Genomic DNA, 19,359 nt, shown 5'->3' with positions numbered 1-19,359 from the left:
CCCCCCGGGGCGGGGCGGGGGCGGGTGGCACGTGGCCCGGCCCCCTCCCCCGCGCTGAGCAGCGCCCGGCCCACACCCGGCCCTCTCCCTCCCCAGGCCGAAGCAGAGGGAGACCAAGCACGAGGCCCTCACGGCACCAGCCTTTATTGGTGTTTGCAGCGGAAAGGTTCGGCCGGCCCCGGCCCCGGCCCCGGCCCCGGCGGCGTTGCTACACACAGTACAACCGGGCCCGCGCCGGCCGAGAGGCGCCTCCGAGCTGTATTCCTAGAGGACGCGTAAAGCTTTCGTTCGGGCCGGCCCGGCCCGGCCCGGCCCGGCCCGGGGGTCTGGATTCGGTAACCTGGAAGTCCCGAAAGGCTGAGATGCAAAACCTCGAGGGGGGAAGTCTGGTATAAATAGCGGCTTAGAAAGGGTACAAAAATAGAGCAGCCAGAACAGCCTGGCAGGACAAGGCGGCCGTCGAGCGGCGCATTTTGCACAGGTGAAGATCTGTAGTGGTCCTGTGCAAGCTGCTTCCCACGGCACCCGGGGCCTCCTGCACCCGTCGGGGTCTTGTCTTTGGCACCGGGGCCTCGGGGGCTTTCTCCGGCATTCGCCCTTCACACTGCTGCACCGCAGCGGCCAGCCGTGCTACGGGCACAGGGCGCCCCGCTAGCACGAGGGATGGGAAGACGGGGGGCCAGAAACAGCCCCCTCCCCTGGCTCCTGTTCACACGCCTGCGCGTGGATGGGGCCAGGTGAGACGCGCGTGCACGTGGTCTCATGGCACGGAGGCAAACGAGCGGTTTCGTTGTCGGGCGCTTAGTGCCGCAGCAGCTGCGGGTCCACGAGCAATTCTCCGCCCGGGCTCTGTGCTCACCCCGGCACCTGCTTCGGCGAGCTCCATCGCCCCGTTCTGTATTGCTTTGTATTTGGTGCGGCGCGGCCAGAGCCCTGCTGCCCACTGCAAGGCAGACGAGCCCTGCGCGAGAGATTTTGCAAAGGGCGTCATCCTGCCGGCCCTGCCTGGCAAGCAGCTGCCAGAGGACCACCTAAATGAACCGGGTCTGGGCGACCTTACGCCCCTCTGGCTTGGGAAAGGCCGCCATGCATCCCCCCCGGCAGGCAAACCCCTGCACCAGCCACAGGTGCTAGCGACCACAGCATCGTTCACCCGCGAGGACGGTACTGAAGACACTGGCCGCAGCAGAGACAAGCTGAGCACAGGGCATTCTACCTCCTCCCCGGCGTCCCTGACCGGCAGGGGCTGTGCCTTACTAGCGCATTTCCTTCGGGGCTCCAGAGAGGCCCTAGCAGAGGCGTCTCCTAGTTTCCAGCATCCCAGCGGTGACCGGGCAGGAGGCAGAGCTGGGATTTCTCGCTTCCACCCCGCTCCCTGCAAGGAGAGGTCACGCAGGAGCAAGCGCGTCACCTGCGCCGGCTCTGGGAAAGCCGCCAGCTCCGCTGGGCACAGACGCTACTCAAGGCACAGGGCAGGCGCACCGAGCGGGTAACGGTGGTGGTGAGGGCACGGGGAAGGCCTCGGAAAAGGAAGCCGAAGAACGGCCCTTTCGGTACGGCGGTAAAGCATTAGACACCTTCAAAACTAAGAAGACCTGAGTGGCTGGACTGGCGCAAGGCTCAGTGCTCCCAGGGGGCACATGTGGGGCGATTAAGAGCCCGGGAGAGAACAGGGGAGTGTGCAAACGAGCCCCCTGGCCTGGCTGGGTCAGCGCGGGGCTGCCCATCCACGGGGCCGTGGGTTCAGCCCCGGTGCTCCCAGGGCCACGCACGGCTTGGGGTTGAACGCAAGGGTCCCGGCGAGGAGGTCGGGAGCCACAGCTGGGACAGGGGGAGGAAGCTGCTTGCCCAGAGTCGGGGCAGGGTCGGGGAGGGGGGTGCGGTGCACTCGTCCCCCGACTGCCCTCCGCGCAGGTCCCTCTGGTGCCAGATGCCCCGGCTGCGGGAGCGGGTAGCCCGAGCTTCCCAAGTGCCTGTGGCCCCGCAGCACTGGTGCCCGGGTGAGGAGCCGCCAGCCAGCCCAACCCACAGGCACTTCTGGGCTGACCCCACCGCTACCACCCCACCCAGGGCTTTGCTGGTGACCGCTCGCGCTCACCCACTGCCTGCACCGGTCAAGATTAACCGCACCCAGGGCAGCGAGTGGCACAGTGCCTACGGCCACAGCTGTCCCCAAGGCCGGGTGTGAACCGCAAAGTGCTCCAGGCTCTCGGCCTTCCCTGGAAACCCCCAGGACGCTTCCTCCCCTTGAAAGCAGCCAGGCTTAGCAGCATGTGCATAGCAGCTCAGTCAGTGCTGGCAGAGCAGGGGGGGCACGGGAGGGAGATGCCCGTTTGCCCACAGCAACACCAGCTTTCCGAACACCTTGTTCTCCAGGGGACGGCGCGGCTGTCCGGAGCCCTGTGCCGCCCTCCAGCCAGGACTCCCTTCACGTAACCCCGACTCTGGGGGCTGCCCTGACCCAGTAAAACCTCGCTAGAAAAACAAAGGATGTTGAGGGGGGCAACGGGCAGAGGGGACGAGGGGCCAGAGCAGCAGCCCCGGGCATCACGCGCTCTGCAGGGCTGCACGAGCCCCCCCGCCCTGCAGTTACCCCGTGCCCTCGCTGAAGGCAGACCCTAACCTGGCCCCGCGCTGCTTCACGCTGTTCAGTCCTCTGGCTGAGGCAGGCTCCACGGTGGGTGCGGGAGCGCCTGTGCTATGCCGCAACCTGGCTCCCAGCTGGTGGAAAAGAGAGGGAGCAGCGCCCCCAGGCTGGGCCCCACCATACGTATGGGTTTGGCCCCTGCCCTCCGGGCTCACGGGCACGGGGAAGCTTCGGAGGAAAACGGATCCACGGCACTTCCACCTGGCTGCAGGGGCCTGGGGTTAAAGCACCAAGGGGGGGCTACACCCCCCACTCCCAAGAGCTGCCCCAGCCCCTCATGTGCATTTGCCCCCTCATCATGACCCCCCGAGCAGGCAGCTCAGAGCTCCACCCTGCCCAGGCCCAAGGCACACTTGGTAAGCAGTAACAATGGCTTAATACCCCAGTGAGGATTAGTTCGAGTCAGCTCCTGTTGCTGCCACCGCCCCGCCAAACCGGCAGCCCCCGGCTCGGAGCAGCCCAGCGCCGTCCGCGGAGGGGCTGAGCGAGGTGAGCTCGGCCGCAGGCAGGCAGGGGCGCGGCTGAAGAAGGCAGGGCTGCGGTGCAGGCAGCCAGCAGCTCCAGGGGCAGGGCTGCCACTCAGCCGTGAGCCCCGGGGCCTGGTCAAGGCACTAGTGTTGCGGGAGAACGTGGGGACGCTTGTGCTTTGCTGCTGCGGGGACGGGACGCGGCGCTCGGGCCGCCCTCCAGCCCCTACACGAGTAGCCCCATGCGGGTGACCTTGGCGGACAGGAACGTGTGCAGCACGAACACGACGGGCTTGGGGCAGGAGTGTAGGTCCAGAGTCTGGGGAGGAAGGACAGGAGGCTCCGTCAGCTCCGGGTGCAGCGCAGGGACCTGCCCCAGGCTGAAGCACCACTGTACGGACCCAGGTCACCCCTCCTGACCGGCCTCCCCCCGCTAGGGCAGCAACGAGGGCAGACTGGCTCTGCCAGCACGGCGCATGCGGGGGTCAGCTGGGTGCACCCAGCCCCGTGCGAGCGGGAGCTCCCGAGGCAGCAGGGCCGTGACTGCCAGCACGGCAGGTGCTACCACCCAGCACTAACCCCCGTGCCCCCTCCGGCCCGGCCCACCACCCGCCCAGACACGTCCTCACCAGCTCCCCTTCGGGGCCACCGAAGTCCAGGTAGAGGTTCCTGATGCCGTCGTCCGCGGACATCCTCAGCCTCTCGTAGGGGTAGCGGAAGAGGACGCTGCTGGCACCCGCCTCCTCCCTGGAGATGGTGAAGCCGCTCTCGTAGTGAATCGTGAGCTTGGCCTCCTGGCCGTTCAGCGTGCAGCCTGCAGAGACAGCAGGGCCTCAGGGCTTGGCCACACGAACCCGGGGGGAGGCAGCCCCCACGCTCACCCAGGAGCGTGCAATGAAGGTGAACCACGAGCTGGCCCGTCTCAGTGCCCAGGCGCTGCCATGGGCACTCGGGCACTCAGGGCTCCTAGCTGGAGACGGACGGTCCCTGCCGAAGAGCTCAGACCTGGGGATTCACCCTGCAGCTGGTAACGCGGCCGCGTGGGGACGGGCGGTGCAAGCGTGCGCTGGGACGGGGACACAGAGGAGGCTCTGGGCCAGCGCTGGAGCCAGGACTAGATACATCCTGTAACTGAGCTGAGACTGGACGACCGACCCCCCGCCGGCGCCCTGGACCACGTCCCAAGCAGGCCGTGCTGGCCGCATCCCGGGACAGGATACGCCCCTCCCCGCCAGGGATCTCTCCCTTCCGTCTTGGACAGTTGCCCGAAACAGTATCTGTGCCCAGGAAGTGCCAGAGATTGCTCAGGTTTTGCTTTCACAGCCCGCCCAGGGTGCACGGGGAAGGCAAGACAACGAAGCCTCCAAGAAGGCCTGGCACCGGCTCCCCGCCCCGGCAAGGCTCAGCCACAGGCACGAAGCGCTCGCAGCAGCACAGGAGCCCAGGGCAGCCCGAGGAGCCTTGCAGAAGCCGCTTTCCCGTTTTGTGGCAATGGAAACGCCTGCGATGGGCAGGCACTCACTGCTGGATCCTGCTGCTGGAGAGGGCCCCTGCACCTTCCCAGAAGCAGTCCCCCCACCCCCAAGTGCAATTTTTAGGCCACTGGGTCAAACAAAGGTGCTTCTGAACAGCTTAAATCAATCCCTGCATCACTGAGGCCTCCTTTGAAACCAGGCCTGCCAGACAGTCCCGATGCCGTTTCAGGAATCAGGGCCAGCAAGGCCTGAATGTCTCATGCCACGAGGGCAGCTCGCAGGCCCTGGCGACCCACAAGCTCTGCCCCAACGGTTGGCAGCCACGGCGAGCACAGAGGCCTGGGGAGCCTGCTGTCGCAGCACCCGGCCTGGCGCAGGAAGCGGGGCCAGGCCCTGCCCTGGGGGCGCTCTAGGAGGGGGTGCCCAGCACCAGGGGGCTCACACCCATCAGAGGGAGCAGCCTGGGAGTACCGCTGGTAATCTAGCACTCAAACCAGCTCATCCTGGCACCACCTCCAAGCCACCCGAGACCCTTTGCAGACACGTTTCCATCCCTGCACGAGCAGCATGCTCTTGGGGTCTGCCCAAAAGCTGGCAGGAACCCTGCGCAAACCCCAGCACCGTGCCGATCGCTTGTTAGCTCAGCCGGAAGAAGCCACGGACCCTCCCAGGGGCCGATGGGGAGGGCCGCGGCTGAACCGGCTCCTCCGAGGAAGGAGCCCCACGCCACTAGGTACACGGCGGGGCCGGGGAGGCGAGGCCTGGTGGACGGCGCCAAGTCTAGGGCTCCCCAGGCCTCCCTCCTTCCAGCCGCGAGGCTGCTGTTCCAGGCGGGTGGCCCGCAGAGGCAGAAGGCTTGGACCCCGTCCAAACGCCACCACGCTGCATGGGGCGGGAAGGACGGGGCCAGCCTCGTGCAAACATGCCCCTCGCTTCCTTCCTGCGCACCCCAGCCCCGGCAGCCGGCGGCCTGGGCGCTAGAGGGAGCTTCCAGCCCAGGACTCCCGGCTTCCGCCTCAGCCCAAGCACGGTCTGCGTCTCCTCGCACCGCCGGGCGCCCCAGCGCGGGGGCCGCGCACCGACTCCCGGGTAGTGGGGACCGGTCTGGGTCCTTCACACCCACCTGCTTGGGGGCACCCCACGAGGCCCTAACAGCACCCCCAGCTCTGCCCTTGGCAGGAGAGGCAGCCGGGGGTCTCCTAGGGCAGCTCAGGTTGCGGTGAGGGCAGCAGCTGTGACCCCCGCGGCCCATCCTCCTCCCTGACCCCTTCGTTAGCTGCGTCGGGCCGCCGAGGCGGGCAGGTCCAGCCCAGCGGGAGGAGGGACTGTGCCCTGGGGTGGAGCAGCAGAAATGGCTTCGTGGAAGAGACTGTGGAGTTGTGCACTTTGGGACTGGTGCCGGCACGTCGCTGCCGGGCGGGGGGTCACACAGGAGGTGGCAAAGAGGAGAGGGGCTGGGCGCACTAGCTGCTGGCAGCTTGCGGCCATCCTACCGCTGTGAGCAAGGCCCCACCCTGCGCTGGGGAAGTTTCAGCCCCCCCGCGTGAGGCATGAGCAAGGCCCTGTTTCAAACAGGCCTGGTCACGCGGGTCAGAGACCCTGACTAAATCCAACTGTGACGGGTACAGACAAGGGCGCCGGGACGTCAGGGGAGGGGGAGGCGCCTGACGGCGCCCGGCTTGCTTAGCGGAGCAGAAGCGAGGGTGGAGAGGGGATACAATCACGCTTTATAAACGCGGGGTGGCAGAGCGCTGGGGACGCGAATTGCTACTGAAGATAAGCACCGGTCTCAGCAGGAGAGCAACAGCTGCAGAGGGGCAGGGACGAGTTGAGCCTGCAAAGGGGGGGGAAGAGGGACCGTGCATGTGTGTGTGCATGCAAGCGTGCATGTGCGAGCGCTGGGTGCAGACTCCCCCCTTCACCTGGTAGCCTGTCTGCCCCGACGGGCCCATCGGGCTGCAAGGTGGGGGCAGGAGGAATCCCACCCCGGTCAGATTAACAAGGACCCGTGCTGGGTTTTTGGCTTCCCTCTACAGCCCGAGGCTGGGTGCCCTTCCCTAAAGCCGTATGCGTGCACGTGAACCTAACGAGGGCCCTGCCGGTGCAGCGACTGGGCCGTACGACCCCTGCTCTTGACCCCCATCACGCTGACGGGGTCTCGCAAGACGCTGCGTGGCTGCAGTGCGTGGGAGGGGCGGTGGGCACGGGGACCCTCGGGGCAAACGAGCCTGGACCCGACGGGACGGGAGGCTCCTTCCAGCCCCGAGCTCTGCCTCCCGTGGGCAGAGCCAGCTGGGGAGCGGCACACATGGGCACCGTGACAGCCTCTGCCCCGTATGCGCCGGGGTACCAGCCAGTAGGGTACCAGTGAGGTACCCGCCGACCACCCTGGCACTGGGGATGCAGGCACAACCCCCAGGCTCCTGTTGGCTGAAACGTCTCACCAAGGCTTCCCTGGAGCCATGGCCGAGACACTTGTCCGCAAGGCCGGAAGCTGCCCTGGGCACAAGCGTTGCGAGAGAACCGCTTCCATTTGAGACCACTGCGCCCGCCAGCAACATGGACCCCCACGCTCACCCCCCGCCACCATCACAGCACCAGAGCTGCCCGGCTCCTAGCACCCGTGAAGGTCTTCCCATGCCAGGGGACGTGGCTGTCTCCAAACGCCCATGCTCCCCTTTGCCTCGCCCAGGCCCCGTGCATCTTAGCTAGGGATCCTGCCCTCCAGCTGGGTCCTGTGTGGCTCAGGATGAGCTCAGAGCAGGGGCTCAGCCCCGAGAAGCTGCTGACACCACGGCCTGGCTGCAGGTAAGCTGTCTGCCTGCCTGTGAGGTGAGACAACCAGGGCTCTGAGCCACGACCGCTCCCCGCTGTGCGCTGTACCTAGGACCACCTCCTTGATGAGCTCAGCAGCGGCGTGGCAGCCTTGCACCAGGACCCGGGTCCAGGATGAGAGGTCCCGATGCGTCTCCACCCGGAAGACGTGCATCTCGATGCCCTGACGGGAGCCCGTCCGCGTGGCAAAGGTGAGCTCAGAGCCGAGGCACGGAGACCGGCGCCCTGAGCCAGAGTGAACCAGCCTGCAGGAGAGGGCAGGAAAGAGGAGGGTAGTAGAAGGGAAGGAGCTGACCACAGCTGCACGGGGTTTGGTCAGTAGATACGAACCAACCTGCCACCCCCGTATCCCCACAGCCAGCCCCAGACAGAGACAGGGAGAGCCCGAGGTTCCCGTCTGAGCAGAGCGAGCTTTACCCCCACTGCTCAGACATGCCAGAGCCCAGCTCAAGCGCCCTGCTCTCCCTAGCACATGCTGCCTTTCAGGGTGCCCCTGCTACCAGCCACTGAAAGGTCCAGGTGTATCCAGAACAGCACCCCAGCACCAAGCATGGCATGGGGAGGCCTGATCAGCCTTCACGGTGATGGTACCCAGGCTGAGTGGGGCATGCAGGGACACAACAGCATGCCTCTGTCTGCACGGCGCTGGGAGGGAATGTGCATGCCAGCTCCTCACGGGCCGTCGCATGGACAGCCCAACGACGGGAAGCACTTGGGAGACCTGTTGTGCTGCAATGGCACATGCAGGCTTCCAGCAGTATTCGTGTGTACAGTGGCACTGCTGGGGGGCTTGTTGGGATTGCCTCTCAGCAGCAAGCAGGAAGCGATCAGCTTGCGGCCACCATGGTCACCTGCTCCCTGGCATGCCAGGCTGGGAGACCCGGGCCCAGCTTTGACCCCAGCTGATGCTGGTGGGTGCAGCTGGAACCACCGGTGTCACTCAGCACTGGGTCACCTCCCTGAACGGAGCCAGAGCAGAGGGTGCATGCATCACCATGACCCCCAGCTCCACGCAGCAGTGTCTGGCGGAGGACACCAGTCCCCAGAGATCCCCTGCTACTGCGTAGAGGCAGCAGGGAGTCTGGTCGGGGTCCTGGCTCGCAGAGGGCTCCTTAGGATGGGTGGCTTGAGGAGAGGGAGCCCCATCTCTGGACAAAGGCTTCAGCGAGGAGACCACCGCACACCAGCTTCCGCTGTGCCGGGCGGCTCGGCCAGGCCGGGCTGACCGGACAAGCCCCAGCAGGAGCACAGCGGCTCTGAACACAGTGGGAGGCGTGCGCCAGGGCGGGGAAGAGCAGCTGCAGCGCCAGGACAATGCTGGCACGAGAACACAGGGGTTCGCGCTGGCCTTGGGGAAGGCTGGGCTGGGAGTGAGAACGCGCCCATGCGTCAGGGCTGGCAGCTTGAGGAGCTGCATCCTGGGACAGAAACCAGCCTGGCATAGCAAGGGCTTGCGTGACGTGGGGCCCCCTGCACGGTGAGCCGGGGGGACTGTTGGGCCCTCTCCATCGCCCCCAGGCAGAATCCCCGGTTCCTGCCTGCCCAGCCCCAGCCAGCGAGCCCACAGCCATGGGGAGCAGAGCAACGGTGCACGGCAGAAGCTCCTGGAGAAGGGGCCCGCCCAGCCCAGAGCTGCTCGGCTGCGCCAGCCCAGACTTGCTCCTGCGAGCACCCGGCCTGCGCTCAGCCCCGGGCAGGAGGGGCCTGGCTGCCAGCTCAGCCACGCCTGCCCTGTGCCAAGCGAGGGGGATGTGGAGGCAGGGGCCCGCTGGCCCCCGGGACGTTCCCAGCCGCCTGCCAGATGCTCCACGAGCGCCGCATCCAGCAAAGCGTTTCCCGACAGCGCTGGCTGGGAACACGATTCCACCCAGCTGCGGGATCCACGTTGCACCGGGGCCCCCGTGACTCCGAGCCGGCCGGCTGCAGCTGCGCGGCCCCAGCGAGGCAGGGCGTGGGAGCAGGGGAGATGGGGCCAGAAAGAGTTTGGGCACCAGTGTCCAAATAGCTCCAGCTCCGTGCTCGTTTCTCCACAGGCCTGGAACGAGCCCCGCGATCCTGGCACGTGACGCCAGTGAGTCACCCTCTGCGCTCGCAGAGCCAGGCTGGAGCACACCGCTGGCGGCTGCAAGGGAGCTCCTGGGGGGCACGCATCGGTGCCGGCGGCCCAAACAGCAGCATCAGGATCGTAAGGAATGTGCCTGTAGGTGGTGGCTGGGGCACGCCCCGAGAGCTGAGAGCAGCCTCCGCTGCAGTCCACCAGCCCGCTGCTGTGAATACCACCACCAAACCACAGGCAAATGCCAGCCCATCACTTGCTCACAGCTTGGCCTGGGGGAGAGGTCTGTGTGCCTCAGTTTCCCCTTGAACAACTGCAGCTTTGCAAAGGCAGACGGGGACAGGCACTAGAGGGGCACAGGCCACTGGTGCCTGGGCACCACTTGCTTGGTTACAGCAGCAGCATTGTTCCCCTCCCCTCTCCACCCTGGCAGCAGTTGCACCGTGCCTCGATCCATACCTGGTGGCCAAGAGGGGGTAGCTGTGGCAGGGCGATGCCCAGGCATCCCTGGTCCACGGCATGGAGTCATAGAGCAGCAGGTCCTTCTCCGTCATGGCCATGAGGACTGGCCGCCACTGCTGCCTTCCCCTATCCAGCCTGGCCTGCAAGAAGGGGCAGGGGTTGGTGCTGTGGGGCGCAGGAGCCGGGGGCACTGCCTGCCAGGGACTGTGGAGCCCTGGGGGCAGGCAGGGACATCCGCGCTGAGCCGAGGTCAAGCAAGCTGGCCAGATCTCCCATAGGCAGGGAGCCCAGTCACCTGCTGCTCCCAGGACGACCAGCCCAAGCAAGTACTGCCAAGGTCTGGCAGGACAGGGAAGAAGAGCAGGGCTGGCTTTGACACCTCTGTGACCAGAGCAGCCCCGCTGACAGGTGCGGCTGGGAGCACCAGACCCTGGGAGAGGCCGGGCCGGGGGACGCCGTACCTGCTCCGCCAGCCAGGCGACATGCTTGACCTCCTTGCTGCCGCCCGTAGCGTTGGTGGTACCCAGCGTGGCGTTGAGCTCGGCCAGGACCTGCGGCAGGAGCGCCGCGATGTTGGCGTGGATGGCTGTGAACCAGGCGTGGGCCGTGGCCGTGTCCTTGCAGCGGAGGATCAGCGTGTTGCGGCTGTCCGGGGAGTGCAGCTCGATCAGCCTGTGGAGGGGGAGGAACGCCGGCGGTGTCAGAGCCCGGGCCTCGACTTCCACCCGGGTCTCTGCAGCGCCCGGCAGCACTCGCACACCGCACCTGGGGCGAACCCGGCTCCTCCGCACGACAAAACCGGGACCAGGCTGCAGGCTCTCCCGTCTGAGAGACGCCCCCCCCAGATGGGGACAGCCACCACGCAGCCCAGAGGATGAGACTGCAGCCTTGAGCAGCTGTGTGGCAGCTGGAGCCGGGGGCACCGCGCGCATCCCACCCAGGCCGCCCCTCGCAACCCAGGGCTGCAGCGAGCGCCTCCGCAGCAGGCAGCTGCTCTGGCAGCGCTCCAGGACCCAGCACGCGACAGCAGCCCGGGGACCCAGACGCTCCCTCCCCCATGCCGCTCCCTGGCTCAGCACAGCTGTCGAGCTCGCGGGCCCGCTCTTTGTGCTGACGCAGCGCTTCCTCCCGGCTACGCAGCCCCGCGCCCGCCCCGCCTCGCTGCGGCCAGCGCCGGCAGCCTGGGACATCCCCACGCTGTACAAGCCTGCAGTGCCACGGACTCCTGGGCCTGTCCCGGCCCAAAGCCCAGCCGCGCGTCGCCAGCCCCTTGGGCGCCTCTTCCCCTGCAGCGATGGGGTCGGCCCTGCTTCGCGCGGGACGACGGCAGAACCGGGACCGCGGCCCCACAGCGCGCGCTTGCACCGTGGCGTCTCAGACCCCGCCCGAGCAGCAAGAGGCTGGGGCTGTTCAGTGTCTCCCTGCCCCGCTCTGGACATCGATGTCGCCCTGGCCCGGCCGCTTCGGTGTCAGAGCCGACACTGCCCCGCGTGCACGGAGTCACCCGCAGGGCTGAGCCCGCAGCACGCGGGGTGGCACGAATCGGGGCTGGCCACAGCTTGGACCGGGTCAGCGTCTGAGGCAGAGGCTGCGGCCAGACGAAGTGACCCACTCGAAGCACCAGTGACAAGCTCTTGCCCCTGGGCACCTAGAGCCTGCCGGAGCGGTTTGGGAGCGGTGAAACCCGCCTCCTTGCAGGCCTCAGATGAGCCAGCCCGTTGTCCTCCACAGAGCCCGGGGGCTTCTGTTTCTCGGGTGCTCGAGCCCAGGCCCTGGATCAGCCCGGCCAGCCTGAGCCCACGCGAGCTGCCCGGGGACAACACGTGGCCCTGAAGATTTTGGGCGCTCTGGTTTCTCAGCGAGAGGGAGCCCGGGGCTTGGTGCAGAGGTGGCAGAGGTGCAAGCCAAGGGGAAGCTGTTACCGTAGGCAGTGAGTCATTTCCTCCCTGCTCGCTGCTGCGCCGCAGGCCCCGTTCTGCTGCTGCCTGCGTGCGTTTCCTGGGCGAGCAGGGGAGCGCCGCTTGGCCAAGACACGCGGCAGGCGGCCAGGGGGTGCACAGCCGGTTCCCCCCACGCTGCCCGTTCTGGGCACCTCTGCTCAGCAGCGCCCGGCTGCCAGCCCCAAACCCGGGGGCTGCAGCTGCAGCTCTCAGGCCCTGGGGAGGGGGTCTGGACATGAGCACAGGAGGGATCACAGCCAGGGGGTGTTGACCCTGAACCCTAATGACACCCAACATGCTGCTGCCCCCTGCCAGCGCGCTAGCAGGACGACCCAGCTGCTCCAGAGCTGCGGGCTGGGCAGGGGCGACCTTCCGAGGCGGCACCTCCGCAGCCGTGAGCAGAGCACGGGCACCGGGAAGGAGACCTGCAGTCCAGGCCCTCCCCCCCACCCCGAGCACTCGGCTGCTGAGCACCACCTGGCTGGCAGCCAGCAGGCTGGGGCTGGGGCGCTGGAGCGGGGAAGGGACATGGCGTGGGACGCTCTGGCCACATGCCAAGCCACCAAGCATTTCCTGAGAGCTGCACTGACGATCCGCTGGGTGAATCAGGAGGCGAGAGCAGCCCTGGCCCCAGCGGTCTGCTTCCGGCTGCTTGGCAGACGCGGGCCGATGGCGTCCCTGCGGCCGCCCCGAAGCTCGGTGCGGGGCGGGAGGGCAGCGCTCTCGCCGCGGGCCGTGCGTGGCGCAGGGCCAGAGCCCGCATCTCTGCAGCGAGCTCAGCCGGCGGGTTACCCAGGCATCCGGCAACACCCAGCACTTCCCGACACACCCGGGGCAGGTGGCCCGTCTCTGCCGGCGGGGACGCGTAGACCGTGCCCGGCAGAGGCCGCCGAGCAGGGGGCCCTGCAGACGGGCCCGTCTGCTGCCACGGCGCTCCCCGACGGGGCCTGCCCCCGACACCCGCTGCGCCACCCGTTCCCCCGCCGTGCTCCCGGCAGCCAGCCCGCTCACCTGTTCTCCAGGTCGGGCATGCTCAGGTTTCGAGCCACGTAGCACATCTTGAGGGGGATCACCTTGCGGTCCCGGGCGCCGGCATGGTGCTGGGGGGAGCCCGAGTCCTCGCTGCCACTCAGGCTCGGGGACTGGGGGGCGGCCCCATCCCAGGGCAAGTCCGATACCAGCGATGGCCTCTTGATGTAGGGGGTCACCTCCTGCATGTACTTCACTGCGAACGAGAAGGGAGAGGGCAAGGCGTGAGTGCCCAGGCTGCTCTGACCAACCCGTCTGCCCCCGACTGCTCTCCTGTATGTGCGCATGGGCAACGGGAGGTCTGGACAACCCCGGGGCATCCCGTGGCAGCTGTCTGGACCTCAGAGCTGCAGCCCGTGCGGGGGCCCAGCCATGTCCTACGTCTTGCTGCAACCTGCGCCGGGACCCGGCAGCTCCTGGTGCCCCCGCGACACGTGGTGCAAGGCAGGCAGCGAGCTCCCGAGGGAGCTACAGGGGCCTTTTCAGCGCCTGGCTTCCTCGCCCGGCCGGGAGGCGAGCTCCACAGCCTTCTGCCTCCCAGGGTCGTGCCCCAGCCACGAACGTTTGCGGCCAGTGGGGTTACAAACGGAGGGAGCCACGTTTAGCAACGCGTGGAGGCCAAGACCAAGACGAAGGGCTGCAGCACGGGGAGCGTGGAGTCGGGCAGCGCCTGCCACCAGGCGACTTCAAACGCGGGCAGGCTCCGGGGCCGCAGGAGCGAGCATGAACCGTCCAGGCCGAGGCACGCTGGTTATTCGTTGTGGCCACAGAGCTGTCGTCAGCGGGTTCCCAGAAACCACCGGCTCCTTCCCACAGCACAATTAAAAACCCATGAGCTCTCCGGCCCCCCTGCCATCTCCAACCCGGAGCTGCCTGCAAGCGTGGCTCCCAGGACACGTCCCGGGAGGCGTGCAGGCGAGGGCCCCTCCGCGGGCACACAGCCCTGCTCCAGGCTCTCTGGGCTCCACGTGCTGGGGAGCGTGGCGCTCCCCAAGACAGCAGAGACACGCTGCTTCTGGGCTGCTGCGGACTTCAGGCGAGCCGGGGGCAGCCTGGACTGGCAGCACCCCATTGCCCCTCTCCGACTGGGGCAACAGCGCCAGGCACCGCTGTCCTGCGAAGCAGCAGGGCCCCACGCGCTGCCGGCCGCCGGGTGGGCTGGAAGCGCAGGTCGCTCCTGGAGGAGCCCGTTGCGGGCAGCGCACGGCCCACGGCGCGGCGCGGAGCGGAGCCAGGCAGCGCCTCCGCCCCAGAGATGGCCCCGGGCGGGGAGAACAGCCCTGACGGCTCATCCCAGCCCGAGCGGAAAGACCAGAGCAGGCAGCACAATGGAGGTGGCTGGGGTCAGCGGCCACCCATCCTGCGCGGCCGCGGCCCAGCTGCGGAAACAGCGCTGTCCAACTTCCCGCTGCTCGCTCGGCCGCCGAGCTGCCGGGAAGCAGTCGCGCGGGGGCTTCTCGCCACGGCAGCGCGGCTCCGAGCGCTTCGGGTGTCAGGAGGGGGAGGCGAAGGGGTCGCCGCCCGTACTTGCGTCCCTGGAAGCCGTGGCAGCCCCGGGGCCAGCAGGCCGGGCTGTCTACACTGGGGCAGCTGAATCAGCACAAGGAGACGACGTGGCACTGGTTTCCTAACCCCCTTCCCCCAAAGACTTAGGGAAAAGCCCTGAGCAAAGGGCTTTCGACTGCAAGCCGGGGCAGCCTCGAGCCTATTGCAGCCCAGTCCCAACAGGCCGCAGCCTCGGCTTTGGGAGCAGAAATGCAGCCCCTGCGCGTGCCGGGCTGCCCGGGACCAGCGGCCAAGGCACCAAGCAACACGGCTCCAGCCCCGAGGCCAGGAAGCATCTCCTCCGGATACCCCAGCTGGGACGGGCACGGCCCCCCTTCCTGCTCCCAACCCCGAGCAGTGGCTGCCCCGACCCGCCTCCGCACGCACCTTGGCCCCCGCTCGGGGCTGAAGGGAGCGAGGGTCCGCAGCTCTAGCAGGAGGCTGCCGGGCTGTATCCCACGCAGTCGACCCCCAGGCCCCTACTCGCTCTCTGCTTCAAGATCAAACACCAAGCAACGGGACACCAGCCTTGTACTGCCCCAGCTCTGTTGCCAGCGCCCCCCCAGCCCGCTGCTGGAGGATGGGCTTCCCGTGTCCCCGTGCCCTGCCACCCACACCCCGGAGATATGGGGTATCCTTGCCCACCTCCTCAGGGGCACAGGATTGGGGCTGGAAGGGAGCCTGCGAAGGAAAGTCCCACCGCGAGCCAAGGCCCCTGCCCCACGCCCCAGGCGGACCGGCGCCGCTGGATGGAGACCCGCGCCGCAGCGAGAAGCCTGCCCTTGCAGACAACACCCGGTTAATATTAGCCTCCCGCCATGCTTATCCTGGGATTAGGCTCGCCCCAGGCACCTAATCCTCCTCTCCCTGCTGGGGACAGGCCAGCGACACAGGGTGACAGGGGGACGCCGGGGAGCCTCGGTCGAGACAGGACGGGAGGAAGGCAATCCAGAGCCGGCCTGCGAGTAGGGACGGCCACACAGCTGGCAGCCAGATGTGCGCTGCATGTTCGCCGCCCCGGCGGGGCTGGAGCGATTCACCGCCGGGGGCGAGGCATCAGCCTCCGCGCCAGAGATCGGGGCCGAGCTCCCCGGGAGGCAGAGCCGAGGAGCAGGGGAGCCCCCGGCAGTCGGTCCCTTCCCGACCCAACAGGGCGGGACGGCGCGTGCGCGGCCAGGACACGCGTGCACCTCGAAGCGCGTCGTGTCCTGGAGCGGGGCCCAAAGCAAAGCAGCCGTCAAGCCAACCTGAGCAACGCACCACTTGCTCTGGGAGCCGAGAGCCCACGTTTCACCGGATAAATCGGCCTTGGGACAATGGGAGGCATCGCCTCTGCAGCCGGAAACCCGGAGCCTCCTTGGCTGCAGCTCTCGTCCAGCAAACATGAGCTGCGCGGCCGCCAGGAACAGGCCGTGGCACGCGGCCGGATCGGGAAGGAGAGGAGTCAGAGCTGTCACCAGCACGGCCAAGAACAGCCGGCCGGAGACGTGCACGAAGAGCCTGAAACAATGCGAAACGCCCAGCCGGGACTCGCCGCTTGCCAGAGCCCCCTCCCTCGGGCGGGAGGAGACCTCCGACGTGGGGGAAAGCTTGCGTCCCAGCCAGCTCGGCCGCCGGGATCGCAGCTGGGCCCCAGCCGGGGGAAAGCCCGACCCCGAAGATTCACATGCAGCTCGAGGAAGCACTGCCGTGCAGCGCCTTGCGGCTGACGGGGCGCCGAGGGTGGGCCGGAGAGCGCAGCAGCGCGGGGCCCCGGGATCAGGCCGCGTCCCCCTCCTGCCCAGGCAGCCCCGGACGTGCGGGGGCGATCGCACCCACGCCCTTCGCACACGTCCGGGACAAGCCAAGGCCTGCATCGGGGCAGCTGCCGCCTCCTGCTTTCTATCCCCGCCGCTTCCCGGAGCCTGGCCTTGGGGAGACGCCTGCCGCGAGTGGCGCGGGGCTGAACGGGCGCAAACAACTGGCTAAGCCGGGACTCCCGGCACTTGCGAGGGCCCAAATAATTTGGAAAGCGTTGGGCCCTGGCAAGATTGCAGCCGAGAGCCACCATGGACAAGCGGAGCCATTCCCAGAGCGTTGCGGGGCCCAGCAAGGTGCCGGCGGCCGTATCCGCACAGCCCGGGGCCCTGACCAAGGCAGGGCAGCGCCCGGCTTTCTCTTCCCAGCCCAAACCTCCGCGCCTAGCTCGGGAAAGCAGTGCAGCTGCCAGTCAAGGTGGTGCTTAGCGCGGAGACTGGCCCACACCCTCCCCACGGCCTGATTTCTGCCGGCACCACGCTCTCGCTAATGCTCTTCCAGCTGCCAGGGCCCCGGGGAGCGGGAACAGCACCCTGCCGTCAGATCAGCTCCGAAACCCCAGGACTCCGCGCGCCTGCAGCCCTCGCTGCGCAAGCACGCGGCTCCCGGGATCAGGCCCGTGGCTGCGAAGGGGACAGAGGACGGCCTGGGGCTGCTACAGGCACGGGGCAGAGCCCCCCGGCCCGTGCTCCAGCTCACGGCGTGTCGGCAGGGAGCGAACGGTAACCCCAGGGAACAGGAAGTGCCACGTGCGGCCCACCAACCCGCTCAGACATTTGTGCCTGATGAGCTGGAAGCCGCCTCGGTGCAGGGACCCTGAAGTGCATTGGGCCTGCAAACCTCACCTGCGGGGAGCCACCGCTCGGGCCCGCCACAGCCCCGGGGGCTTGTTCGCTGGCTGCCTGGCAGCTGGCCCACGGCTACGGGCAGGAAAGATCCACGGCCAGACCCACCCTGGTTAGTTCCTGCGTCCTGAGGGGTGTCCAAACCCCCTTGGAGGCAACACCATTGCAGATGCCCCAAGAGACAACCAGTGCCCAGAAGTGCCTGGCCCCGAGGCCAAGCCCAGTGCTCCACGCGCGCCAGCCAGCAGCCTACCCCGTGGGCAGCGAGAGGGGGAGGCCGGCGCGGTGACCCTGGCAAGGGGACGGGAAAGCACAAGGCTGCTGAGGTCTGCTCACAGCGCCGCTGGCTGCAGACGCTGCTCCCAACGCCTTGGTTGATACTCGGCAGTGACGGAGGGTCCATGCCCACGCCCAAGGCCAGGGCAGCAATGGCAAGGCGGGCACCGCTCGCTGCTGTGCTCCTCTCCCAGGTGCACCGCGGGGCAGCCCCAGGAGAACCGGATGGGGCCTTTCCCTGCCCGCTGGCACCTGCCTGCCTTGGGGCAGGGGGCCCGGGCCAGCCCGCGCCAGGGTCCAGCCTCTAAATGGCACCGCCACACCGAGGTGGTCACGTCTCCATCGTGCAACAGGGACCTTTCCACAGCAAGAGCGCTTGGGGTACGGGGAACACCGAGACTGTCCTCCCTCGCCCCCAGAAGAGACGCTGGAAGCGCAGAGGCCCTGAAGAGAAGGATGCTCAGCTGTGTTGAATCTGCCCATGGGAACATGATTTGCTGTTGAATCTGCCAACGCCAACGCACGCACGGCTCTACTTTACGCGGACAATAAATCCCGGGTCTGCCAGCCGGCAGCACGCTTTGCAGCCGAGGTCACTGAGTCGGGAGCGCCTTGGACCGACGTAACACGGGGCGCTGGGACCTAGCGGCTCCCACGCGAGGCGGGAGCAACGAGGGAAGCAGGCAGAGAAACGGGGCCTGGCACATCCGACCCCAGAGGAGACTGGCGCCGCACCCAAGCGACCAGCCGGTCACTGCTCCCCCTGCCGCCGTCCGCAACGGGCAAACGTCCCCAGCACGGTGCACCCTGCCCGCTCCCCAGGGGCCTGCGCCGACACGTCGGGTACAGCCGAGGTGGTGCAAATCCAAACCCACCCATCTGGCCGACCTGGCCTCCCCCGGCTCTGCAGCTGGCACCTCTGCGCAAGAGCGCTGCAGACCAGCGCTGCCTCTCCAGGACCCGGGTTTCTCCCGATCTCCCCAGCACCCCAGGCACGCTCAAGCTTCTGCTTTCTGCTCTGCGCAGAGAGAAGCCGGTTGGCTTCCCCCTTCTCGCAAGCGCCGGGTCACAGGCAAGGCGGGCAACCTACGCCATCGGCTCCTCTTGCTCCTGGAGCCCCCACGTTGCAGCAACGAAGCCAGAGCCGCAGGGGCAGGCTCCGCACGCGGACGCCAACCCCGGGCTCAGCGAGGGTTGCATTCTTTCAGGGCGCGCGAGCTGCGTCCTGCCCGATACGGCCTCAGCTAGGCCGGCGCGGATGGCAGCACGCGCGGCTTGACATTCCTCCCCACCGCACCTCCGGCCGAGCAGGGCCATCTCGCTGATGCCGAGGCGCTTCAAGCCCTCTCCTGTCCTGGAGCAGCCGCGCAAAAGCTTGCCCCAAACACCGCTGCCGTCAGGGCCCAAGCGAGGGTTTGAGTTCACACCAACACCGCCTCCCGGCCACCCTCCCCGTGCAGCGCCGCGCCACCCACCCACGCACGAGCCAGCGCCGACCTGGCAGTGCCACGAGCCCCGGCCCTTCGGAAAGCAAAAGTATTTCCATGGGGCAAGGCTCACCCCCACCGCCTGACTACCTGCGTGCTGGCACGCACACCCAGCGCTCGCCTAGAGACAGGCGGAGCAAGCGGGGCAGGGGCAGGAGCCAGCCCTGCGGGGACTAGCTCTGCGGCTTTGCGGGGCCGCGGAGCGGGGACGGGGCGCCCGGCGGGGAGCCGGGCCGGACGCGGGGCAGGTACCTTCGAGCAGCACGTCGCGGCCGGCCCGCTTGAGCGCCTGCACGGCCTGGTCGTGGGTGGCGTCGCGCAGGTCGACGCCGTTGACGGCCAGGATGGCGTCGCCCAGGCGCAGCGCCCCGCACCGCTCGGCCGCCAGCCCGGGGAAGATGCGCGAGATGAGCACGGGCATGCGGTTCTCCCGCCCGCCCTTGATGCTGATGCCCAGCCCGCCGGCCTCGGCCTTCAGCACCCGCACGCGGCGGACAC

The 19,359-nt window shown here is 68.1% G+C and overlaps 2 protein-coding genes across 2 annotated transcripts in view; one reads left to right on the top strand and one right to left on the bottom strand.

Moving 5' to 3' along the window:
• The window catches only part of COG8 (component of oligomeric golgi complex 8), a 13,144-nt gene extending 9,305 nt beyond the window's left edge, over positions 1 to 3,839 (top strand). Inside the window, 1 exon segment of the mRNA XM_019536077.1 lies at positions 3,829 to 3,839. The gene's annotated coding sequence lies outside the window, so the exon portion shown is untranslated.
• Positions 2,921 to 19,357, bottom strand: SNTB2 (syntrophin beta 2; the record flags this gene model as incomplete). Its single annotated transcript, XM_019535463.1, has 7 exons — positions 2,921 to 3,433; positions 3,744 to 3,928; positions 7,473 to 7,669; positions 9,940 to 10,082; positions 10,404 to 10,614; positions 12,894 to 13,107; positions 19,114 to 19,357. Coding segments are annotated over 7 exons (1,287 nt in total), but the record flags the coding sequence as incomplete, so codon positions are not given.
• Positions 19,358 to 19,359: the final 2 nt, after the last annotated feature.

Source organism: Crocodylus porosus, unplaced genomic scaffold, assembly GCF_001723895.1.
Source record: "Crocodylus porosus isolate Cpor-Errol unplaced genomic scaffold, CroPor_comp1, whole genome shotgun sequence".
NCBI classification, from domain to species: Eukaryota; Metazoa; Chordata; order Crocodylia; family Crocodylidae; genus Crocodylus; species Crocodylus porosus.
The sequence above is the reverse complement of the archived record's forward strand: the minus strand, read 5'-3'. Positions and strand labels throughout refer to the sequence as shown.